General features: G+C 39.5%; 1 protein-coding gene across 5 annotated transcripts in view; it reads left to right on the forward strand.

Moving 5' to 3' along the window:
• The window catches only part of LOC124046022 (nuclear factor of activated T-cells, cytoplasmic 2-like), a 45,542-nt gene extending 19,983 nt beyond the window's left edge, over positions 1-25,559 (forward strand). For 4 of the 5 annotated variants that reach the window (XM_046365947.1, XM_046365948.1, XM_046365949.1 and 1 more), the window contains exons 6-10: positions 3,328-3,468; positions 9,178-9,233; positions 9,472-9,604; positions 9,861-10,613; positions 24,286-25,559. In XM_046365947.1, coding sequence (XP_046221903.1) covers positions 3,328-3,468; positions 9,178-9,233; positions 9,472-9,604; positions 9,861-10,613; positions 24,286-24,341 — 1,139 coding nt within the window. In that variant the 3' untranslated portion in view covers positions 24,342-25,559. The remainder of the gene's footprint in view (positions 1-3,327; positions 3,469-9,177; positions 9,234-9,471; positions 9,605-9,860; positions 10,614-24,285) is intronic. The other variant, XM_046365950.1, reaches the window with a different exon arrangement.
• The last annotated feature ends 2,139 nt before the right edge of the window (positions 25,560-27,698 follow it).

The following is a 27,698-nucleotide window of genomic DNA, read 5'->3' on the forward strand; positions in this document are numbered from 1 at the left end:
CAATGAAGATCTATGAAGTTATTTGGATTTTTACAAATTTTCTTTGAAAGATAAGAGTCCTGAAAAATGAAAATGTTCTGAGTGTAGATGTGCATATGTATGTACAGTGCGGCAGGTAGCTTAGCAGTTAATCGAAAGGCTGCTGGTTTGAATCTCCAAGCCGAATAGGTGAAACATCTGTTGATGTGCCCTTGAGCTCATCGAGTGCACCAACTCTAATTGCTCCTGTAAGTTGCTCAGGATAACAACATCTGCTAAAATACTCAAATGTAAATGTACCAAGACATATAGTTTGGATCATAATAGCCGTAGTTTGCATCATAATTTAAGGATTTTAGTACAAAGGGAAATCTACTAGAAACATTAGGATCCTGTTGGCGCAGCAGACTAAGTAGCCTACAAGGCTTGAAGATGGCAGTTTGTATGTTTAAATCTACTTAAATACCATTCTTTAAAATAGCTATAGCTATGTTAGAACAATACCCTAATACAATATAATGATGTAAGAGGATTGAAATGCCGTTTGTTTAAAAGTTTGACGATTTCATATAATACTGTTACATTACACATCAATATTAGCAGAACATTATTATGCATTATCACGGAAGTATGTTTTTAGAAAAATGATGGATCATCATGGATCACCTTACAGAATATCTTCATGAGACCATTGTAGGAATATTCCCTGCTTGTTGTTATGGGTGTTTTGAATAACATATCCATCAACATTTGCAGAACATTTAGTTGTGCCAGTATGTTCTAAGAACATTACCGGAACATTGTGTTATTACATTACCTGGAACCTAATGAGAACATTTGGGGAATGTTCTGTGATGGTTGTTACAGATGTTGTGCACAACATTTTAGTGAACGTTAGGAGAACATTCCCAAGGATATTTTACTTAAAACATGTCCTTTTGTTAGATAAAACCCTAACTAGAACTTAATAGGAATCGTACATAATGTTCTGGGAATGTTCCTGGTTTGCTGGGAAGATTCTAACGAAATTTCCACATCAACAATTGAAATGACTGAAAATGTGTCTTGTCACAATGAAATTCTAGCTTGATAAATCAAATGCATTCAAAGGAATGCTGCCTATTCACACGATTCGACAGTACAACCCTGCAGTGGCAGCGATGTGGAAGTCGTTGCGACGTTTCAGACAAGTGGACAGTCCTGTACTCGTTGTTCGCCTGCCCGACAGTTAGCAGTAAGGGATATGGTGGTTGCCTGTCATGTCTTGTAGAGGTATGCTGCCTCTGTCTGGTTGAAACTTTCATTATGGTTGGCGTTCCTGTCTTTCGAACCCTCCAAACAGAGCCTTACATTATTCCAACTTGGAATATTATTTGAGGTGCAGTATAGTCCATTTGTCCGGTTGTTTTTGCTAGCTAGCTTCGAGTTTGATCAGTTCAAGGGACGTGAGCGCCAAATGATGTAGCTTACCCCAGGCAATAACCACACAACATGTTTAGGCCATACTCATGCTCAAAATATGAAACCGAGCTCAATGCAATAAATGAAGCTACTTTCAAGCTAGGCGAAGCAGCGACGCATGTACTGACCCCATCCATTAACAGGGACTGGAGTCAGGAATGGCCGCAGCATCAACTATTTGAATGGATTTGAATGGCTAGAAAGAAAGGCATGAACACCCTGGCGCAGTTCCTGAGGTTTTGATGCAGTTTCAGCACATTTTTTCCCCCGTTTTTGAGCATAAAAACCACCATAATCATTAAGAAAAAAACATTAGATAACAATTTTTAAAAATATATTTGTGTCTTTTATTTGGCTTTTCATAACAGTTTTTGTTTTCTAAATTAGATTATCACAGGGTAAGCACTGCCTACCCTGATTGCATGTCACTGTGCTGTGCAAAATTATGTAGTGGGTGCTGTCCAACACTCGGATGCAATCTCACTCCGGAGTGTCAGAACATTGTTGTCTGATGAGCAAAAGAAAAAATATGCAGTCATGCTCCCCGGCAAACCTGGCATCACTGAAAACCAGTCAAGTAAAAGAACACCCCCAACACATCTGTTAAAATGGCCAATAAGCAAACTAAACTGTGTCAGTGGTGTGTGTGTTTGAAGAGACTAGCTTCCAGGTATTATCCTCTGTGTTGACTCACAGTATAGTAGGCTGTCCGAAGGTCACAACTGTTTGTCTACACTTCACACACCTCACTGGAGATAGGTTTTCAGTCTTTCAAGCGGGACGTGATGATAAGCTTGAGTAAGTAACTTCCATTCATTTGGTCTCAATCTCATCATGTGTACAACATGTTTTTTGATTTAATTGCCACACACTCTCTAGTAGTAAACATGATCCGGCTAAAAGGAAGGCAACCCCTTATGCTGGCATTGCTGACAGTCGATCCCCAATAATAAGGTCAGTCACTAAAAGAGAGGAGCAGAGAGTCAAGCCCTGATTTTCTGTAGTCAGGTATTGGTTCCCTAAACATGGCTGCCTCCATAGAAATAGAATTACTAGAATGGATATTCCCTTTCAAGTCACTGGGTCTGTAATGGGTGAACTGGTGGCCATATTGAGTGCACCCATAGGTGTTCCAGTTGAATTGCCATGGTCTGTGGAGCTTTTCCGTTGTAGCAAATTATACTTCTATGGTTACCACTGTCTCTGTGGCTGCAACTTCAGTGCCACTGCTTGATTAAGCTATCAGTCCTGGAAATCTACAGTACCGGGAGAGAATACAGTACAGCAGCCAATCAGTGTCTACATCATGGACAGGTCACAGAGTTTATTGAACATACTCCAACATACGCTCCATTGCGTAATAATGATAGTGTTGGAGAGGTCCACCCTCCATGTTCCTTCCCCCTCCTCCCTCAACCCCTTTCCGTACTGTAGGCTACCACACGCTGTCATATGTTTCCACTGGATAGAGTCCCACTTCCATGATGTGCTCTGTTTGTCCAGGCCTGTGGCGTGTAGCCGCAATTGACACTAGAACCTCAAATTCAAACAAGATCTCTTCATTCATATATACCAAGTAATTGCCTCATTATAATGTCTACACAAATCTAATATTCAGACAAATATTTAAAGTGCACAATGAGGAAATATAGATTTTTTAATTAGCCGATACTAGTCTCATTGTAATGTCAACAATTACCTTGTGACTTCAAAGCAAATATCAACCAGAGATCAAACAGACTATCCCAAAATGACCTACCACAGAGTGTGTAACATTGTCAAAGTAATGCCATGCTCTGTCTCCTGTCCTACAGCTCTACCCACTACGCCAACACGGCCTGTCAGTACCACAGTGTGTAACGTCATGTTCTCTCTTCCATCTCACAGCCCAGCGTTCCGCCCATGAGTTGCCCATGGTGGATAAACAAGACATGGACAGCTGTTCTGTCCTGGGAGGTCAGCAGATGATTCTGACGGGACAAAACTTCAGCTCCGACTCCAAGGTCATCTTTATGGAGAAAACCCGTGGTGAGTATTACTCAATATGAGTCAACACCTCTGGGGGTGGAAGTGGATGATGGTGGCATGGACCATATTCTATATGATGTCCCACCTCATCTGTTAAAAATGTTACGGTTATTTTACTAGAGTGAAATGTTTGCCGGTATTCTTCTGACCGTTGTTAGATTCTGCTGAGGGAGAAAAAAACACTCATACAATACGTGCCAGTAGCATTGAAAACGTTTTGGGAATTTTCCATTGGAAAACTGTGGGAATGTGGAAAACTTTACATAGGAATAAATGGGTATATATTCACTCTTTACAAGTGTTTACCCTCATAAACCAGCCATGATAATCAGATGTAGACAGTTATTTCCCATGCCCATTTAGAGGCAATTCACTTCACAGCCCTATATTATTATTATTATTACTCTGGTTGGTCATGCCTCCGCAAATTTCGCTCACTAGTGCCACAGCACCCCCATGCTGCATTTTACCTATGAATAATTTGCATGATCCATCAGATAAGGCAGCAGCCTCACTCTCCTGTGCCCTCTCCTTCCTCGCCTGTTATCCATGTGTTATTTTATCATTATGCTGTTTATTTTGTTGTGCATGGAATAGGACCTCTGTTAAGGAATAGGACCAAGCGGAATATGACCTAGCGGTTAAAAGCGTTAGTCCAGTAACCCGAAAGATCGCTGGTTCAAATCCCCGAGCCGGCAAGGTGAGCAAGGCAGTTAACCATCAACAACAACTGCTCCCTGGGCGCCGATTAAGGCATCCCCCCCCCCCAGTACATTAGGGGGGAAAAAAGTGATACTAGGCTTACTTGTCACATCGCAGTACCAGAATTCAACCTAAGGTGCGCATTTACTAGTGTGTGTATTACTGCATTCTTATTGGTCTGCTCTATCCAGTCATAGGCCTTGTGACACAATTATTTAACTTGTACATTGGAATGGCACAATCACCATTACAAGATAGTCTCAGATATTGCTGTATTAATCAATGTGATTGCGTAATAGTGACAAAGGCCACCATACTTTCTGTCTGTCATTTGAATCCTGACCTTTCCTCCTCACCCACCACTCAGATATTTGCATGACATTCCAATTCCTTCTGATGCTAAATGGTGCCAACTCTTTTAGGATAAGGAGCTTATCACAGCAATATAGGTTTTTATTGTGGGTTTATTTTAGAACTTCACATGATTATTTAACAAGCTTACTAAAGTATTAGTATATTGTGCAGATTGTTAATGTGCTTCATTGACAGCTTACAGGATTGTATGCTGAGGAGATGTACTTTGTTATAGTTGTCAGTCACAGTTTTCAGTACAGTCTTTGTTGTCCCGCTCTCTGTCGCCTCAATACAGACTGCCTGTGTAGTGAGGGATATATAATTTATGTCACCTCGTTGCACCTCAATATCCTCAATACTGAGTCCAGAGAGAAGAGTGGTCCTCATTGATCCATCTACAGCACTTACGGCAGCTACTTGGTTTACCTTGGCATTCGTCACCCAAACACTAACCATAACGCCAGCTCTTATAAAGCCAGATGCACAACCTAGGGACTATTCTAATGTAACTATTTATTCCTGGTTAGCTGTTATGTTATGTTTTTGTTATATATAGCTTGGCCATCCAATCTTTGTTTATAACCTTCCATAAATCAGATCTAGGTTTTTATTTATGGTCCTTCAGTTGTTGTTGTTAATAGCCCTCAGATGTCTCTGGACTGCATGGGACAGCAGAAGAGTAGCCTAGTGTTTAGATGCTTTATCTGTTACTAGTCTGTTAGCATAATGGTTGTGACTCATTACATCCATGGCCTGTCTGAAGGCTGAGTATGGGGAGCTTTGAGGCATGGGCTTTCCGGGGGCCGAGTGTGGGGAGCTATGATACGTGGGCTCTCTCGGGGGCTGCTTCAGCTAGAACTTGGACCTTGTCTGTCCAGGTTTTTTTTAAATCAAGGCTTTCCTGCTGTCGGGTTACGACACACTGCACTAATGGCTAGTATTGGAGACGCAAATAAAAACAAGTAGATCTACGTAGAAGAGGGATTGCCATTGTTTTGGAGAGGTTCTCCATGTGACCCAGAGTTCTGGAACAGTAAGGCTGTGAAATCCCTTTGAATGGGACACAACTGGCTCTGGCCTTCTCTGGCTCTAGGAGACACACACATGCATGCACGTGCACACACACTGTGCACACACACACAGCTGGCTTCGGCTGGGGCTCCTCTGGCTCGATCTCATGGACGTGGCTCCACGAGGGGAGGAGAGGAGTGTTCCATAAGACATTATTTGAAGGTCCGTAATAAACCATTTATAAGGCATTAATAAATCGTTACTCCCACATGAACCATTTACTAATCATTCGTAAAGTATTTTTGCAGTCCCCAATCTAAAGTGAGTGCTATTACATGTTTTGAGTGACTAATGTCAATTCTCACAAAAATGAGGGTGTAATGATTAATAAATGGTGAGCAAACAGTTTGTAAATGTCTTATAAATGGTTTATCATGGACCCTTAACATAAAGTGTTACAGAGGATTCCCACAGTCAAGCCAAGCTGGGCTGCTTCAACTCTTTCTGGCTTCCTCCATTCCTAATTACCAGAGAAAAAATAAAAGACAAGGGGTGTCCCGTAGAGTAGTTTTGGAACAAAACAAATGTAAAACGCCAAGAAAGCAACAGTCATCACCTGTCGTTACTCTGTACTGAAACGGAGCGAGTTGATCATAAAACGGAGAGAAAAAGAAAATAAAGAAAACTTGGCAAGACATATGGAATCCCCCTTTCTCCTTCTGACTCATTTCAGCCATATGCGTTTAATTTGCAGTCTGACATAAAGGTTTCCTACATAGCATTAAACAGATATCCGACTGCTAAATACTGTATTTCTTTCCTTTTTGAGAAAATGCTTAAGCTGTTTATTTTTAATAGAGAGCAAATCTAGTTATAATGTCTAAAATGTTGATTATAACAAAAACACATTTGGGGTTATTTGTGTGTTTCGGGGTGACATATTGTCAGTTTGTTATCTTGCTTTTATGATCATCAATGACAAGAAGTCATCATCAGCATAATTTCCAACACCTGAGTTGTTGACCTATACTCTTTTTCCAGTTAACTGTAAATGACTGCAATATGATGTAATAACATTAAATGACACAGCTAAATGCAGATAGCAGCAACAATACCTGTGCTGTCATTTACCCAGCACATCAAAAATGTTCAACACATTAATGTTACGTTATTGAGCAAGACCTAACCTTGAGGTATCAAGTAATGCCCTACAGTGCATCTTCAAGACCCGGAATTATAATCTTAAACTCTGCAAAAATTCAATCTGAGTTCATTATTTATTTTTCTATCTTGGGAAAGGGCCATATAAAATCTTCACAAGGCAAAGAGGAAAATAACATCTCTGAATTTAAAGGAAAACTCCACCGAAAAAGTATATTTTGGTATTTGTTTCATTATTCCATTGTTAACAGTCTCAAAAGATATGTAACTTTCAAAACACAGAAATCATCCCTGTATCATGCATTTTGCATCATATGATTCTCCGTTTTGCATCATATAATGCTACATTTATCATACAGGGATGCTTTCTGTATTTTGAAATTTGCTCATCTTGAAAACTTGATAGCTGACAAGCAAAACATTTTGGGACTATGTCAACAATGGTCTAATGAAACAAATACCAAAACATAGCTTTTGGGTGGAATTTTCCTTTAAGCAAAAATATGATCTTTTACATTTGAAGAGAGCCAACAACTGTAGGTTACACTCAAATTAAGCATACTATTTCATGGATAATAAACCCGTTAAACAGCCCTCACAAAACGAATACACGCCAAACCATTTCTCATTTTAAAAGATAAGGATACAAATGCTTTAATTAGACACAACAATCCAATTAATTACAATTTTAAAAGCTTCCATGAAAATCTATAGAAATCTGAATTAAATTACCTTTACATAATAACAAAACTCATAAGTAACAGAATGGCAAAGTCTTACCAGACTTGATACAAACAGGGTTTATTAAAAATGTATTCACTATAATACAATATGCAAGAAAACAAGATGTAGATATATCACTTATGGCTGTTGATGCCTAAAAGGCTTTAGATCTTCTTGTATGGCCTTTTCTATTCCAATCTTTGGAAGCATTCAACTTTCCAACTGAAATAATACATTTCATAAAAAATATTATATAAATATCCTAAAGCAATTTATTTTTTAAATAATACATAATCTGCTGAAATTGCTTTAGAAAGGGGCACGAGACAGGGATGTCCTTTCTCCCCCCTCCTGTTTGTACAGGACCCAAACGTAACAGGTATCAGTATTGGTAAACATTAATATCAACTAAACTTATTTGCCACCGATCTGTTGATATACAATGACTCATTTTGAAAACTCAATGCCCCCCTTGTTAAGAATATTCAAATATCAGGATATAAAATGAACGTGAAAAAAATGAAATAATGGTAATAGGAAAAATAATAACTCGTGATCTACAGCAATCCTTTAAGTGGACCACAAAAAATATTAAATACTTCGGATGCTTAATAAGTAATAACAAATATATAATGATAATTAAATGGAGCAATCTTCCCAGAAATGTAAATAAAACTCTTTAGAATGGCATGCTTTTAACAAAGTTTTTATATTTATATTTGGTAATACCTATTACCCCACCGAATACATTATTTTAAAAAGTATACTCTGCCATAAGAATTTATATGGGCAAATGAAACGCATAGAATAAATATGAACGTTTTACATGACCCTAAGTCTGAGGGTGGTTTATACCTTCCAGACTTGGAATTGTGTCAACTCTCCACCCAAAACTTTTACTTGAATGTTATTGTTAAATGCACTAAAGAGGAACAATGGGGATATATTGGAGATGTGCATGCTCCTCCCCAGAATCTTTTCACATGTCTGTTTTGAAAGCATGGAGTTAAGAACATGAACAACTTCATAGTTAAGAATCCCTTCATACCCAGAAAGGTTTGGCCTATTTTTGATCACCAGTGCGTCAACCATCAGCCATTGGACCAAAGCTCTCCGCCAGGGTGCATTTTTAGATTAGACTTTTCTTAACCTCTAAAATAATTCCAATATTGCTTGACACAGAGTAAATATGTGATTTTATGTATGATTTCTTACAATATATTATGGGAAATATAGGTTCAGATAATGGTTTTACTTCATGATAAATCTGTAGCTGTCTCTGGCTGTAGGTGAGCAGAATGGTGAAAGAGGAAGTGGTGAGAGTAGATGTATAATCTATGTGACACAAAGAGTCTCCTAACTCCTCTTGCGTTTTAATGATATGGCCTATGGGTTAGTGGCAGGCAGACAATGATGTGAAGGTTGAAACCAGGCATTGTGTTCTGAGACAAAGCGGAGAATCCTCTACCACGCTGACTCAACCTGCCAAAGAGACAATAGAGCTCACGAATTCACTATAAACACATGGAAACATCTGAGATATACATTTTTACTGGTTAGAATTCATTTTTAATTGGTTTGCAACTTAGCATGTTTGCAATTAATCAAAAGCAGAGTAGCAATTGCACACATTTTCTGGTTTTAGATAACCTCTCCCTGTACTGTGTTCCAGTTTTTGCTGTGTCCAACAGGGTGTTGTAATTCACCCTGAAATATGTATATGACCTGAAACAACCATTCCCTTCTCTGTCTCTGCAGATGGACAGCAGATTTGGGAGATGGAGGCAACTGTAGACAAAGATAAATGTCAGCCCGTAAGTATCAGTACTTTTACAGATGGCCCACTTCTCGATGTCTGAGAAAGTGGTCAAAACAGTCCACTGATTATAATGTAGGAATTGTTTGTTTAAATAACGTTTTTTTTTAAATAATAATGTCACACTTTGTCACCCATTTCATTGTTTACACATCTACAGTGGTTATACTCTGAATACAATTTCTAATAATAATGTGACAGATTGATATGAAATTTAAATTATGTCATTTTAACAGAGTCTGCTGTTTGTTGAAATACCCTCCTATCGCGACCTGTCGATTTGCCATTCCGCCAAAGTGAACTTCTATGTCATCAACGGAAAGAGGAAGCGCAGCCAGCCTCAGCACTTCACATTCACTCCACTGGCAGGTATGGAACCATAAGCATCAGCAATAAGGAGGCAATACCCATCATATGACTGTGATGGTCTGAGTGAACTGTGTGTTATTTTAGGTGCTTTTGTGAAAGAGCAATACAATTATATAGGAATGATATCAAGTCACATGTTATTCCATGTCATTAATATGTCACTAAGATATATGATTGGTGTAGTAGATTATAGTTACTTTAAGCAGTATGACTTAACCCCCACTCATATCTCTGTTGTCTTCCGTCTCTCCCACAGTCCCGTCCATTAAAACAGAGCCTGTGGATGACTATCCTTTCTCCATGACCCAGATTATGGGTGTGTCCCCCCAGTCCTACTACCACCACAGCCCTGGGTCCCGTGGGATCATCCACCCAGACAACGGCCTGGTCTCCAGCATGGCCTCCTGCCAGCAGGTCCGCTCCGGCATCCCCACTCCCGTCCCAGACACCTGCTTCCAGCAGCAGAGCCCAGCCATTGTGTACTCCCGTGGGGGAAAGAGTCTGAGCGGCAGTCCCGGAGGGCTCTACCAGCAAACTGGGGAGATGCGGGTGATGCCCGACCCACACCGCTCCGTCCTGGTTCACACGGGCTCCCCAGCTCAGTCGTCCCCGCTGGGGGCCCAGCAGCAGCAGCATGGAGGGGGCCAGGGCCAGCACCCCTCCATTATCCAGTTCTCCCCCAACAACCAACACCTGCTCCGGGGAAGCGACCCTCCACCTCTCCAGCCTGACAACCATCAGCACATCATCTACTGTGATGGCTACCCTCAGCAGTCTGGAGCCCAAGCTCACTCCCCTATCTCGGCCCACTCCCCCCAACATTACCCAACCACAGTGATCCAGCAGCAGCCCTATGTGCCCAAGGCGGTGCCCAAGGGCAGGTCTTCCCCTGGTGCAATGGAGGCCCAGAGATGCCCCCCTGGAGAGGAGCAGAGAGCCAGCCTCCCTGCAGGACGGGTCACAGTCAAGGAGGAGAATCTGGATCAAATGTACCTTGATGACGGTGAGTGTAAGTTAGTGCCAGGCTTTTATACATCAATATAATTAATGCTCTTGAATGATGCATGGTGGTGTAACATCCATGCGATTTTGTTATTTGCCTTCTAGGCAGAGTTCCTCTGTCCAATGTCTGTGTTCTTTTCCCCATCTTAATCTTTTATTTTTATTGTCCCAGAGTCGCCTCTTCACTTTTGACATTGAGACTGGTATTTTGAGAGTACTATTTAATGAAGCTGCCAGTTGAGGACTTGTGAGGTGTCCGTTTCTCAAACTAGATATTCTGGTTAGAGACAGTCTGCGCTGTTCTGTGAAGGGAGTAGTACACAGCATTGTATGAGATCTCCAGTTTCTTGGCAATATCTCGCATGGAATAGCCTTCATTTCTCAGAACAAGAATAGACTGATGAGATTCATAAGAAAGTTCTTTGTTTCTGGCCTGTAATCGAACCAACAAATGCTGATGCTCCAGATAGAACTAGTCTAAAGAAGGCCAGTTTTATTGCTTCTTTAATCAGAACAACAGTTTTCAGCTGTGCTAGCATATTTGCAAAAAGGTTTTCTAATAATCAATCAATTGGCCAAACTTGGATTAGCTAACACAACGTGCCATTAGAACACAGGAGTGATGGTTGCTGATAATGTGTCTCTGTGCGCCTATTGTAGCCGTTTCCAGCTACAATAGTCATTTACAACATTAACACACACTGTATTTCTGATCAATTTGATGTTATTTTAATGGATAAAATGTGCTTTTCTTTCAAAAACAAGGACATTTCTAAGTGACCCCAAACTTTTGAATGGTAGTGTATATATTTATTTTGCAGGCTGTAACATATGATATGAAGTGAGTGAAGTTGTACACAATTGTGCACACTTTTCTGAGACACGCTTTGGCTCGTGACTGCTACTTTTAAAACTACTGGCTGAAATGATACATCACTTCTGTAGCATAAACAATTATTAAATAAAAATACTATAGAATGGGCCAATTATACAATCAGGGTTGACCGTAACAGGGTTGACCGTAACAGGGTTGACTGTAACAGGGTTGAAGGAAGCTTGTTGTGTGCAACAGGGAGGTTCACAAAAAAAAATGTGTTAAAACATTTCTAGTCTACAGTACCAGTCAAAAGTTTGGACACACCTACTCAGTCCAGGGTTTTTCTTAATTTTTTACTAGTTACTACATTGTAGAATAATAGTGAAGACATCAAAACTATGAAATCGCACATATGTGACCGACTGCCTCGATTCGGTCTTATTTAGCAATATTTTAAATGGTATCTTTTGGATAAAAGCAGATACACAGAGCTACCAAATGGTATATAATACACCTCATTTGAGGAACAATGGGAAAGTAATTCTGCTTTGAAAGTTGATAAACTTGTAACTTCGCTTTGGAGAAAATGGCCTTGTTTGGTACCCACTGGAGAGCGCTTCTTTGTCTACACCCGTTCAGCATCGTTCACACCCTCTTAAGCTTTAGCCCCAACCATCTCTTTAACTTCTTGACGCTACCCATCCCTTAAGCAGGATAATTGCGCCTCAGTCAAATAATATTACAAAAAATATTCATGTTCATGAAATCACAAGTGCAATATTGCAAAAAACAGTTTAGCCTTTTGTTAATCCACCTGTCGTCTCAGATTTTGAAATTATGCTTTACAGCGAAAGCAATCCAATCGTTTGTGTAAGTTTATCGATCACATGACAAAACATTAAGTACACTTAGCATCAGGTAGCTTGGTCACGAAAATCAGAAAAGCAATCAAATTAATTGTTTACCTTTGATCTTCGGATGTTTTCACTCACGAGACACACAGTTACACAACAAATGTTCCTTTTGTTCCATAAAGATTATTTTTTATATCCAAAATACCTCTGTTTGTTTGGCGCATTATGCTCAGAAATCCACAGGAAAGAGCGGTCATGACAACGCAGACAAATTCCAAATAATATCTGTAATGTCCACAGAAACATGTCAAACGTTTTTTATAATCAATCTTCAGGTTGTTTTTAAAATATATAATTGATCATATATCAACCACAAATGTCTTTCACAGTAGGAGAGGGAAAAGCAATACCTATTAAAAAAAATGTTGTGTGAGCAAAACTCATGTGACCACTTGACGCGATGTTATCGTTCTGGCTCATTTTTCAAAATAAAAGCCTGAAACTATGTCTGAAGACTGTTGGCACCTTGAGGAAGCGATGGGAAAAGGAATCTGGTTGATATCCCTTTAAATGGAGCAATGGGAGACTATGGAACATAGAGTTTTCAAAATAGAAGCCACTTCCTGGTTTGATTTTCTCAGGGTTTCGCCTGCAATATCAGTTCTGTTATACTGACAGACAATATTTTGACAGTTTTGGAAACGTTAGAGTGTTTTCTATCCCAATCTGTCAATTATATGCATATTCTTGCATCTGGTCCTGAGAAATAGGCCATTTACTTTGGGAACGTTATTTTTCCAAACATGAAAATAGTGCCCCCTAGCTTCAAGAGGTTAAGGGTTGATCTGAGCATTCAATCATAACAACAACAGTCAACAGTCAAGCACCCAAGCTACCTTGCTTGCTACTTCCAAGCACAAATGAGAGAACGGCTCACTGACCATTCTACTCACCCAAGCAGAGCTGGATGTTTTTATGTTTAACTTCTTGCGTCGAGCCAACCCGGATCCGGGATCATGACTACAGCCTCAAGCCTCAAGGCCATTACCATAACGCAACGTTAACTATTCATGAAAATCGCAAATGAAATGAAATCAATATGCTAGCTCTCAAGCTTAGCCTTTTGTTAACAACACTGTCATCTCAGATTTTCAAAAATATGCTTCTCAACCATAGCAAACTAGCATTAGCATTTAGCATTAGCATTTAGCATTAGCAGGCAACATTTTCACAAAAACCAGCAAAAACATTCAATAAATGATTTACCTTTGAAGAACTTCGGATGTTTTCAATGAGGAGACTCTCAATTAGATAGCAAATGTTCAGTTTTCCTGAAAGATTATTTGTGTAGGAGAAATCGGTCCGTTTTCTGCGTCATGTTTGGCTACCAAAAAAAATAAAAAAATTCATTCATCCAAACGCCAAACTTTCTTCCACATTAACTCCATAATATTGACTGAAACATGGTAAATGTTGTTTAGAATCAATCCTCAAGGTGTTTTTCACATATCTCTTCATGATATATCATTCCTGGAAGTCTCCTCTCTGTCTCAATCACATGGATGAATGCGAGCAGCTTGGAGATTACGCAACAATTTCAACAAAGGACACCGGGCGGACCCCTGGTAAATGTAGTCTCTTATGGCCAACCTTCCAATGAAATGCCTACAAATACGTCACAATGCTGCAGACAACTTGGAGAAACGATAGAAAGGGCAGGCTAATTCATGGCACTTTCACAGCTATATAAGGAGACAATGAAAAACAGAGCGTCAAAAATCCTGCTCATTTCCTGTTTGAAGTTTCATCTTGGTTTCTCCTGTTGCATCAGTTCTGGGGCACTCACAGATAATATCTTTGCAGTTTTGGAAACGTCAGAGTGTTTTCTTTCCAAAGCTGCCAATTATAAGCATAGTCGAGCATCTTTTCGTGAAAAAAATATTGCGCTTAAAACGGGCACGTTTTTTTTATCCAATAATGACATAGCGCCCCCATAGGTTGAAGAGGTTAACCAGAGTGTTGGTGACTGTAACTGTGCTGCTGGCAACAATTTACCCTTTTTTCCAACATTTTCTGACACGTCCATATTCAATGGGTGTTGAGTGTTCGTACATTTGTCAGTTATTTTGCATTCTGGCATACTCAGACGAGAGTGCTCTGAAATCGGAGTAGATAACCAGAGCGAATTTACCAGCTACGTCTATCAACAGTTGTCGCTGTGACATTCTATTGAAATGGTTACTTGCATAGCGGAGTCTTTTGGTAAGACATGTAGCTAGCTAGCTAGGTAAACAATGAACCATAATCACATATCAAGACGTTACTACCCTGCTTGAATCTGCAGGTAGTTAACCAACCAGGTTCAATGTTAGCTAGCTAACATTAGGCTATAACTAGTAAAGCAAATGGCTCTTAGATACGAATAATAAGATCATACATGTAACGTTAGTTAGCGACCCAGCCAGCTGACATTAGCTGGTTAGCTAACAGTACACTTTAACTTGAAATGAAAATGACTTTCTGTCAAAATTAGAAACGTCTACCTCAACAAATAATGTTTTATGGTTTTCTACCAATTAAGTTATGTTCAAACCAAGAGATGTTACAAAATAAGTCTGTATAAACTAAACAGTAACAGCATCAATCCAACAAAAAAATATATATTACAAATTATGCTTGCAATAACTTATTTCACATCATGCAATGATCATAGATGCATGCTTCTCCCTTTCATGGATGCCATGGTTGCCCTTAGATTGAAGATGTAATCCGGAGACAGGTGTTTTCTCCTTCTCCTTAGCTATCATACTCTTAATTCCACTGATTCCACTAATTCCACTGAATAACACTTATTACACGTACTACACAATACATTTAGTTTTAAGCCGCATCAGACATGACTACCTACACATACTGACCAGCTCAAATAGACAGAAGCGTCCTATATGGCAGACCAATCCAAACTCATCTGTCAGCATGTCCATCCCACTCATTATCTCAGCCAATCATGGCTAGCGGGAAGGTTGCTCACTTTTTCTGTGGCTAAACCAAATAGGCTCGTAATTTAATAATTTTATTTGTATTTACAGATGGCATACACGTCTGTTATTAAGGCACATGAAAGTTCACATGTTCCAGAAGGCATTTCTGCCAAAAAAAACACATTTAGATTTTTAAAAAGTTCTCCTGTGAAGTAGTGACCCACGATATACGCCTAGTTTCCTGAAACGAGTCACATATGGAATCCTGTAGTAACCAAAAAAGTGTTAAACAAAGATTCTTCAAAGTAGCCACCCATTGCCTTGATGATAGCTTTGCACACTTCCCTCAACGAGCTTCCTGAGGTAGTCACCTGGAATGTATTTCAATTAACAGTTGTGCCTTGTGAAAAGTTAATTTGTGGAATTTATTTCCTTCTTAATGTGTTTGAGCCAATCAATTGTGTTGACATCCAAACTACATGTTGTTGCAGTGTGATCACCAGACCTGATAATGATGTTGTCCCTTTAAACCTCTCTTTGGTTGGGGAGGTAGCTAGTCCTCATTAGTGACAGGTCATGTCCTAGACCATGTGGAAGTGTTGTAACCCTGGTGATCTGTAGTTTGAAGGATCACCATGTTGTTCAGTTCAGTTCAGTTGAGAGAGAGAGAGAGAGAGAGAGAGAGAGAGAGAGAGAGAGAGAGAGAGAGAGAGAGAGAGAGAGAGAGAGAGAGAGAGAGAGAGAGAGAGAGAGAGAGAGAGAGAGAGAGAGAGAGAGAGAGAGAGAGAGAGAGAGAGAGAGAGAGAGAGAGAGAGAGAGAGAGAGAGAGAGAGAGAGAGAGAGAGAGAGAGAGAGAGAGAGAGAGAGAGAGAGAGAGAGAGAGAGAGAGAGAGAGAGAGAGAGAGAGAGAGAGAGAGAGATTTCTCTGGCATTGCTACAGACCAGGAAATGAGACTTCTCTTTCTTTCAATTTTTTTTATAAAACAACAGAAAAAAGGAAAAAATTAAGCAGCCAGCTCTCCTGACCGACCGCCTGGATGTGTTGACACTGTTATGATCTGAAAAACAAGTTCCATGGTAACCATTGTCAAACAGTGGAATGGGCTGCTTCAGAGAGCCCGGGAAAGCCTCTTTGTTTGTTATACTTGGCTGGGGTTTCCCTTGGCCCCACACCCCTCAATTCTGTGGAGAACACACTGGAGGATTTGCTTTTTTCCATCCCTGGCCCAAGATTCTGCCAATCTGGCACAAGAAAATCCTATTTGCAGCTGCTCTCCTCCAGAAAATCCGGTCTGATCTCCATAAGATAGCGCTTAGGGTGGGAGTCGGGAGGCAACAGCAGCAGGAAAAAGGAAAGGGCTGAGTTTGGATGGAAAAAATGAAACTGAGAAAAGGGTCCAGCAGTGGACGAGTGAAATTTTGTTTTAGATGGCCTAACAGGGTTTCCCTCTGTAAACAGCAACAGCGTTTACTGTTTCTGATTTAACACAGAGTAACTGGGAGAGTCATACTGGGAGAGTCATACTGGGTGGACTGTGTTTGCAAGGTGTTGATCTGAGAGCTCCCTACCAATATCTCTCTCTCTCTGTCTTCCTTCTGTTCTGGACTTTTATTCTGGTAGCTACTAGAACAATCTCCCTAAAAATCTCATTGAACTGTTCAGACGAGACGGCGTGAATCAGACCTTCATGGTCAAATTGCTGCAAAGAAACCACTACTAAAAGACACCAATAAGAATAAGAGACTTGCTTGGGCCAAGAAACACGAGCAATGGACATTGGCTAGTGGAAATGTGTCCTTTGGTCTGGAGTACAAATTGGAGAGTTTTGGTTCTGACCGCCATGTCTTTGTGAAGATGCGGTGTGGGTGAACGGATGATCTCTGCATGTGTATTTGCCATCGTAAAGCATGGAGGAGGAGGTGTTAGCATGTGGGGGTGCTTTGATGGTGACACTGTCTGTGATTTATTTAGAATTCAAGGCACACTTAACCAGCATGCCTACCACAGCATTCTGCAGAGATACGCCATCCCACCTGGTTTGGTGGGACTATCACTTGTTTTTCAACAGAACAATGACCCAACACACCTCCAGGCTGTGTAAGGGCTAAGGAGAATAATGGAGTGCTGCATCAGATGACCTGGCCTCCACAATCACCTGACCTCAACCCAATTGAGATGGTTTTGGATGAGTCGGACCGCAGAGTGAAAGAAAAGCAGCCAACAAGTGCTCCGCATATGTGGGAACTCCTTCAAGACGGTTGGAAAGGCATTCCTCATGGACTGTCATCAAGGCAAAGGGTGGCTATTTGAAGAATATCAAGTATAAAATATATTTAGATTTGTTTAACACTTTTTTTGGTTACTACATGATTCCATATGTGTTATTTCGTAGTTTTGATAACAAGGTAGAAAAGAGTAAAAATAAAGAATAACCCTTGAATGAGTAGGTGTCCTTAAACTTTTGACCGGCCAAATGGGGGAGCTATGGGTGGCATTGAACTACAGAAATTAAGAAATTCTGCTGGTTAAAGCAACTGGGATATTATTCCATGTACTGAGGTCAGATTGATTTAAGCTTGAATAATTGATTTAAGCTTTTCTGTCAATGGTTTTATGGTTTTATCTAAAGAAGGAAATATTTATTTAAAATGGAAAATGATTGGGATTCCATATCATAGAGATTAAGTAGTTCCAAGAGGTTAACTCTTGGAACTACCCATCCCAGATCCGGGAGAATTGTCATCAACTTCACTAATTAGCATAGAGCAACGGTCAAAAAATATTACTAAAAAATATTCATATTCATGAAATCACAAGTGAAATATAGAGAAACACAGCTTAGCCTTTTGTTAATCACCCTGTCATCTCAGATTCTGAAATTATGCTTTACAGCCAAAGCAAGACAAGCGTTTATGTAAGTTTATCGATAGCCTAGCATAGCATTATGTCCAGCTAGCAGCTTGGTCACGAAAATCAGAAAAGCAATGAAATTAACCGTTTACCTTTGATCTTCGGTTGTTTTCACTGACGAGACTCCCAGTTAGACAGCAAATGTTCCTTTTGTTCCATAAAGATTATTTTTATACCCAAAATACCTCCGTTTGTTGGTCACGTTATGTTGAGAAATCCACCGAAAATAGAGGTCACAACAACGCCAAAATTATATCCATAATATCAACAGAAACATGGCAAACGTTTTTTATAATCAATCCTCAAGGTGTTTTTCAAATATCTATTCGATAATATATCAACCGGCATTGGCTTTTCAGTAGGAGTGAGAGGAAAAATGACTACCTTTGTCTTTTACGCAAGAATCACTCTGAGAGCCCTCAGCTGGCCACTTACGCAATGTAGTCGTTTACATGTTTCTTTGAACATTGCTATATCAATATGGTTTCTTCTTAGAATATCATATTATCACTTTTAATATGTGAGTTTAGGCCTTTAAAATGTCAAGAGAGAATAGCTAGCGTTGCCATTGTTTAAAAAAAAGTAGTATTAATGTTGTAATTATTATCTTAAGTGTTAAAAAAAAGCCCATGGATGTGAAACAAAAAGCAGGACTCACAGGGAAACCCACCCAGTGAACCATTCCCCCCTTCCCTCCCCTTATCTATAACATGTCTTAAACAGCATATATGTTGGGGGGGGGTCTTAAGGTATTGCAAAACATAAGTAAAGTAAAACATAAAATAACTAATAATTAACCTCTTCAGACCTTTACATTTAAGTTAGCAGATAAAAAAAGAATGAAATATTGCAACTGAAAATACAAGCCTAAACAGCCACATATCCTCACTATTGTTAGCAATATACTCTAAATTACCTTAAACATAGGAGGAATAATAAAAAACAAGCAAACAAGGAATTGTGTTGAAGCCCATATGGGACTGACAATCTATCTTGAACAGTTTAGCCCATAGATGTGTAATGTGCTGTAGCCCCGTAAGGAAGCAACCCTAGTCCGTATGGCTCTTCAATGTATGGTACTTCAATATATTGGAAATGTTTCATTAATTGGCGCGGTGTCATCAATGTCGAAATGTCCTCGAACATAGGCAATCTAATAATAACAAAGTCCAATGTTCAGAAAGAATAATAATAGTGTTCCTTTTACCCAATTGAGGGTTTTCTCATCGTCTTATGCTGAGGGCAGCACCACAGCCATAGGCTAGGCTGCGTGATTGTGCGTGGATAGCATACCTGAATATTGAGTCAGCCAAAAACCTAGACCTGTCAGCTCTTCCCCTTGTGTGTTGGACATTTTGTGTGCTTATCGATGTAGTCTTGGGCCTCCTTGGCAGTAGAAAATGTGTGTGTTGTGGTCAAGATGAGATTTGCCAGTTGGATGAAGCTATATCTCAGGTTTATCTTATTTCTACTTTTTAACTACTTTGCTAACATTTTACCTAACCCTAACCTTAACGCCTAACTCTAACCTTAATCCCTAGCCTAGGTAAGATTAGTCACTTCACTAACCTCGCTAACCAAAAAAATGTAATTCGTTATGAAGAAAATCATGTACTGGACACGAATGCGTTATGAAAAAGAAAACACAAAAACATAATATAGTATAGAAAATTGTATGGTGGACACCATTTTTTTGTGTGTGTGTCTGTCAAGAATTTTGAATAAGTCATTTGTGTCTACTGTATTTCATGATAACCTGTGATAGTGTGTTGGTTATAGGTGCAGTTTGAGAGAGCATCAGTAGAATACTTTTTCTTAAACACAGCCTTCAGTTGTAGGGTGTGAATCCACCTCCCCAGTGCCACTTGTAGTTACACACCCCCGCTCCACCTTCAAACCCTTTCTTCAAACAAAGCACAGGAAGATGGAGAATGCAGAAAGTCCCATTGTCTTTCACTACTTAGATGTCAAGGTGTGGTTTATGCCCTAAACATTCATTTATTTGAACTTCACAAAGATGTTTTCAGAGAAATAAGATTCTCAAATTAGTCACTCAGATCTCTCTTTCACACCTTGCTCATTTCGAAAAGGTTTTTAACTCTGGAGCGTCATGATTCTGTGGTTTCGATTATAGAACTATATCATCTTGGTCGTGCTGCTCTCTGTGGTGTGACCGAGATAAAGGGCAATAGAAGAAAGCAATGCATTTCACTATGAGTAAAACTAAAACATGGAATGGGCTTCACATACTGTACTCTAAAGACCTCTTCTAGAAGCTAGTGTCTTTGCTCATATATAGGCTAACACTGTCTTCTACTGTGGAGGTGTTGTCTATGACTTAGAAAGTGAGTCAGGATGCACTCCTGCACCTGCATCTTTCCATGCCCACTCATGCTATAGTTGTAGTGAAACGGACTGGAATTAACCCCAGAGGCAGTGGCGCAGGTGAAAATATTCCAGCAGGTGAAAGGAGAGAGAGCTACTATTCAGAAAAAAAGCACACAATAACAGCATGCCGAGCACAGATTAGTTTTAGGTCCCTTACGTCCCACTTATGAGTGAGCAGATCAACGACAACAATAGCAACATGCCCATGGTCACTCAGAGAACCAGAGTTAAGAAACTCAACTGGGTTAAAGAGTACTGTATTCTGAGAAGTTTACTTTAGCACTCACTCACTCACACCACCACCTCATAGGAGGCAGTGTGAAGTGACTGAGTCAGCTACTGTACTGCGTGTGTCTCTCTCCCACCCCTGGTTGGTAAACAAACATGTTTATTGGTGCAGGACTCTAAAGCCAGACACTCATCTATTGTATGGTCAAGTCTGAGTGTTCCCTGGGCCAGCCTTAAATGGCCAGACCGTGCCAACCCTTCATGAGGCTCAGTTAAAGCTCTCTACTGTATAACTTCCCAGCCTGCCTTGCTCTGGAGCACGACTCGCCTCTCTAATCCCTCTTTTTTATACTCAGGAGAATCCTGTGGCACCGTTGAGTAGTTGAAGGTTTCTTTAAGGCATTAGGTGTCAAAGGGAATTCCACCAGAGGATAAAATAAACATGGACGTTGAGGTTCTGACGACAGCAGAGAGAGCTGGAGCAACCGGTCCGGTTTGGCCGCTCTAGTTGGTTTGCCCTCCCTGTTTCAGGCGCAGCTCTGCTCTGCTCCATAAAGTGTGCTTAGTGTTGAGCTGCTGTAAACAGCCATGGTTTATTTATTTTCTCTTTCAGATGATCAGAGGCAGAAGGAGCCGAGAGGACTGGGAGGAGGATAGTCTAGCAGCTACTCTTAATGATAGAAGTGGGCCTACAGTTTGCTCTGCTGGCAGGCTGTTTTAGATCAGCTTCTGAATTGTTTGTCAGGCAAAAAAATGCATATCTGACAGATAACTCAGTGACTTGCAATAACAAGCGAAGGTTATTCAAAACTACAGAATCATGTTTTACCTTAACTGTACCTGTTTTATCTCAATTGTAACTACACAACCAGGGTTCCAGTATTAGTGCATACTTTGCAACCAGTTTCACTGAGAATTATTTAGAGAAACACCATGCCCAGACCGGACGAGCGCTTGCGCAAATTGATTTTGTCCCCCCACACCAAGCGCGATCACAACACGCAGGTCGAAATATCAAAACAAACTCAGAACTACTTATATTAATTTGTGGACAGGTCGAAAAACATTAAACAATTTATGGCAATTTAGCTAGCTAGCTTGCAGTTGCTAGCTAATTTGTCCTATTTATCTAGCTTGCAGTTGCTAGCGAATTTGTCCTTGGATATAAATGTTGAGTTGTTGTTTTACCTGAAATGCACAAGGTCATCTACTCCGACAATTAATCCACACGTAAAACGGTCAACCCGAATCATTTCTAGTCATCTCTCATCCTTCCAGGCTTTTTCTTCTTTAGACTTTATATGGCGATTGGCTTCTAACTTTCATAGTATTACCACGACCGCTCATTGGCGCGCGCGAGAAATGTGGGTGCAATGATTGAATAACATGTATGCGAAAACGTATTTTGCGATGCTTGCGCACGCGACTCGAGCGGTGTGGTCAGCATGTAAGGGCTGTTTTGTGTCTCTGAGGGAGTTACATTGGTACACACCACTGCTCAGCCAGGGATGAGTGTGTCTGTGTGTGGGTTGGTTGACAGTGTCTGTTTTCGCTTAACTTGCTGTTTAATGGCAGCACCCTTTCCATTTTCCCACTATATAGGTCAATGCTTTAAAAAGGCCTCCTAAAAGCCTGTTGGATATTGAGTTCCCCTAAAACCCGGGTGGTACTGCTTACTAACTTGCCCCATTCATCCCTTTTAAGTGAAAAGGTTTCCTCTTAAAAAAGATGGATCATATTTTCATATATTTTAGGATGCTTCATATCAGTGAAACTACTGTATTAACTGAGACCCAACCTCCCTGTGAATGTTCAAAACATGTTAGAATTAAAGGCATTTTGGCTCAATGTCATTGTCAACCAATTTCACACTATTATTCCTCCATTTTGGGCATGCCTTAAAATGTTCCCTAAAAGTCACAACAAGAAGCCATGGCGCCAGGCTCTTATGTCATAGTGCCAGTATACACAGTGTGCTTCCAGAGCTGTTGGAGTTGTTAGTTACTGATAAAGACAGATAGACTGCAGTACAGAGGATGTGGCCTATCCGGACACACTACATGCTCATCATACTGGACATTCTTCTGAGCTTACTACAGGTTTTCCCTATTGTCAATGTGAATCAAAGTGTGATTACATGCTGTTGTAGTGTAAGCTACTGCTACAGTAGCAATCTTATTGGTTTCGTGATGTTATACAATCACTCTTCGTTTTCATATAACCATCTGGCTGTGGTTTGTGAATACAATACAGTATTCAGTTTGACACCTTGCAGTATAGGTATCATTTTTTACATTTCACGATAGGCCTATAAATATGTTGTAATGGTCCCCATACAAACTGATCATATAAAGCTAAATGAGAAAGCTTACAATCATTGTTTGTAGACTTTTTCAAATGGTAATATATCTGAATTACTTAAAGGTCCAACGCAGCCGTTTTTATCTTAATATCAGATAATTTATGGGTAACAATTAAGTACCTTACTGTGATTGTTTTCAATTAAAATGGTCAAAAATAAACAAAAATAGCTTCTTAGCAAAGAGCAATTTCTCGAGCAAGAATTGTTCTAGAATTGTCTGGGAGTGGTCTGAGTGGGGAGGGGAAAACTGAAAACTACAGTAGCTGTTATTGGCAGAGAGGTTTGGAACTCCTACTTATTGGTCAATTAACTCATTTACCACCTAGTGACTAAACTCCATCAAACCAAAACAGGTTGAAATTTCAGGTGTTCTTTTCAAACAGCTCCTGCACTAAAAGGGCATTATCATTATTTTCACAATTGCACAGTATAATTCCAAATTGTGTTGAAAATCACGTTTTTGACTGCACTGGGCCTTTTAATGGTGGTGATCTGTTTTTAATACGTCTTTATTTACCCTCATCGCAGAGCTCCCAGACATGAACTTTAGACAGGTTTCATCACATCACAATGTGTGTAAAATGTGTTTCCCCCACCTTACACACGACATGGTGTGTGTAAGCACTCCACACACCTTGACTGAGTCTATTTTTAGAACGCTGAAGCTGTGAAAGTTTCCATTTATTCCCCCTGTGCTGTGTGTCACCTGGCTGTCAGCAGAACAACAGGAAGTAATGGGGGAGTAAAAGAGCGGTAGAATCGAATACTGAGGCCCTCCTCCTAGTGGACACTCTGTGCCAATGCAGCTCATGAACTGTTGCGGCATATTCTGTTATCACTACTACAGCCAACCTGGACAGTAATCAGCAGTTCTTGGTGTTGTGTCCCTTGATGTTTTACTGTCGGATCAGTATGTTTTTGTCAAGATGTTATGCCCTTTTCTACGATGTAATATACCTTTTATGAGCATTTGTTGTAAGAGAAAGGAAATATGAAAAGGCCAGAAGTTAAAATTGCCCTCTCTGGAGCTGTGAAATGCTGCCTGGGAAGAACATATGACAGTACAGTATTACATCAAACACATTTTATGCTCTGACTAACTAACGCCCAGTACTTGTTTCTCTTCTCCTCCCTGTAGTAAACGAGATCATAAGGAAGGATCTGACTGGCGTGCAGGCCAGAGTTCAGACATAGACGACAGCAAACAGGAAGTGGACAGCTGCAGCTCGCTCTGCGTCGCCACGGGAACTTCTTCTTCTTCCACTGTGTGCCCAACTGTCCATCTCCATAACAACTATCAACTATCAGCTACCAGCATTTTGGCTGTTGAGTCTTTTTCCTTCAAATAACTGTTTCTCAGCTAAAAATTCAGTGCCTTTTACCCAATACCAAAGAACGTTCTACCAAAGAAAATCGTAAACTAGATTGTGCCTTGTTTTTTTGTATTATGTAGAAGAGAGGGTGAAAATTCATTAATTCAAGCAAGTCACAATCATGGCAGTAGCTGTGGCAATACTCGGTGTTAAAACCTTATGCAAACCTTTTCAAGGAACTTTCACCCTCTAATCTTGTTGACACTTCTACTAATGACACCATGCATAAAATATGCCAACATGTCAGCATTGCACTGTGATATGTGTATTGTGTTATGAAATGTAATGACCGAAATTCTTCTTGAGCTTACTCTGATCATCTCATCTTTTTACTCTAAAGGAGACACATTGCACACTGCCATCCTAATAACCCCCAAAATATTTGATGGAATGTTCATCTCCCCATATTCTTGCTTTTCAAAGTTATGTGCACTGTTTAGTAGGGGAATCGTTGTGTATGTGTATTCTTACATGGTGTGTTGTCTTTATTTCAATATTTAATGTTTTTTTCCTCATTATGTTTGAGTCGTGATGAACTTAATGTAACTAAAATGTATATTACAGTATAAGCACTTGATTTGCCGAAGAGGCCAGTGTTTTTAATACAGGTTATTATTTTGAACTGCTTAGAGAAAAAGTATTGTACATTTCTCTATGAATTATTGAATATTGAATTAGCCTCAAAGGGCTTATATTCAAATAGTTACATGCAAATCCTTACACAGGAAATAATTAGTGGGAAATGTAATAACGTATTGTTCCCAGTTACAAAATTAGCAGGCTATAAAGATGTCTAAGCAGGATAGTTTTTGAGTGTATGCCTACAATACATTTGACTACAATAGTCTTTCAGTGCCTTCAGAAAGAATTCATAACCCTTGACTTATTCCACAATTTGTTGTTAACGTTACAGCCGGAATTCAAAATGGATTAAAAAACAATCTTGCCTATCTACACACAATACCCATAATGACAAAGTGAAAACATGTTGTAAGAAATGTTTGCAAATGTATTGAAAATTAAATGCAGAAATATTTGATCGACAAGTATTCACACCCCCTGAGTCAATACTTTGTAGAGTCACCTTTGGCAGCGATTACAGCTGTGAATCTTTCTGGGTAATTCTTTCATACCTGGATTGTGCAACATTTGCCTGCTGAAAGGTAAATTTATCTCCCAGTGTCTGGTGGAAAGCAGTCTCAACCAGGTTTTCCTCTAGGATTTTGCCGGTGCTTAGCTCCATTCCCTTATTTTTTTATCCTGAAAAACTCCCTAGTCCTTAACGATTACAAGCATACCCATAACATAATGCAGCCACCACTATGCTTGAAAATATGGAAAGTGGTGCTCAGTAATGTGTTGTATTGGATTTGCACCAAACATAACACTTTGTATTCAGGACAAAAAGTGAATTGCTTTGCCACATTTGTTGTAGTATTACTTTAGTGCTGTGTTGCAAACAGTATGCATGTTTTGGAATATTTTTTATTCTGCACAGGCTTCCTTCTTTTCACTCTGTCAATTATGTTAGTAATTGAGCAGTAACTACAATGTTGTTGATATATCCTCAGTTTTCTCCTATCACAGCTGTTTTAAAGTCACCATTGGCCTCATATTTTTAACCTTTATTTAACTAGGCAAGTCAGTTAAGAACAAATTCTTATTTTCAATGACGGCCTAGGAACATGAGACCAATAGCTGCCCTTCTTTGCGAGGCATTGGAAAACCTCCCAGGTCTTTGTGGTTGAATCTGTGTTTGAAACACTGCTCGACTGAGGGACCTTACAGATAATTGTGTGTGTGAGGTAGCCATTCAAAAATCATGTTAAACATTTTTATTGCACACAGAGTGAGTCCATGCAACTTATTATGTGACTTGTTAAGCACATTTCTTAAAACTTTTGAACCTATTTAGGCTTGCCAATACGAAGGGGTTTAATACTTATTGACTCAAGACATTTCAGCTTTTCATATTTTATTAATTTGTAAAAAAGAAAAAATATATCTAAAAACATAATTCCACTTTGATATTATGGGTTATTGTGTGTAGGCCAGTGACACAAAATCTAAATTTAATACATTTTAAATTTGGACTTTAACACAACAAAATGTGGAAAAGGGGTGTGAATACTTTCTGATGGCACTGTATGCTTGCTAATTTTTGTTATTATTATTATTATTTTATTTAACTTTTATTTAACTAGGCAAGTCAGTTAAGAACAAATTCTCATTTACAATGACGGCCTACACCGGCCAAACCCGGACGAATCTGGGCCAATTGTGCGCCGCCCTATGGGACTCCCAGTCACGGACGGTTTTTATACAGCCTCATGGGTGCCCAACTTATTAGTTGCCTATTTCATTGTAACATTTATCAAAATCTTTGGCATTTTTAGTTCATACAGAGAGAAAAATGCACATAATATGTGTAAAACATATATTATAGCCTACCTATTTCTATAGTTTTTTGTGTAATACATTTTTTTTCTTGCCGCAATGACAATCAGCAATATACAATATATGTAGTGCTTATTATTGTCTGCATATACAATAACATCCCAAGTATTCATACCTGTACTGTACATACTCTGCCTTACATTTCCAAGATATTCCCACATTTCCAAGATGAGCTGTGATTTCTTTATTCAGTGTCATTGTCATTATATGTGTATTTTGATGTACAATCAAACATGAAATCAATAGGATTTCCTGCATGTACAGTCAGGTCCATAATTATTGACCTTGTTGATAAAGCTGACCAAAAAGACATTATAAAATAAATAATACAAATACTGAGCTCTAAAATTTGGAAGTTATATTATTTTATAATAAGACAATTGCTCAGAGAAAGAGATTTTGTTTAACAAGTAATCATTTTTTATTTATTTAAAAGACGGGTCAAAATTATTGGCACCCCTGTTTTAAATACTCTAGCACACTCCCATTGGGAGGATAATGACAGTCTTTAAAAATAAAAAAAGATCTTAGAGCTCCATATATAATTTTTTCAGATCCTTGATATGATTTGTTTGCTCTTATGGACTGCCCTCTTCAATTCAAACCACTGGTTTTCAATGGGGTTCAAGTCTGGACTGAAGTTTGATAAACGGCATTGGCACTTGGATTGGAACCGGTGCTCTGGTCAGAAGACAGGAAATAGAGCTCTTTGGACACGGAC

Source organism: Oncorhynchus gorbuscha, linkage group LG10 (assembly GCF_021184085.1).
Source record: "Oncorhynchus gorbuscha isolate QuinsamMale2020 ecotype Even-year linkage group LG10, OgorEven_v1.0, whole genome shotgun sequence".
Taxonomy (NCBI): domain Eukaryota; kingdom Metazoa; phylum Chordata; class Actinopteri; order Salmoniformes; family Salmonidae; genus Oncorhynchus; species Oncorhynchus gorbuscha.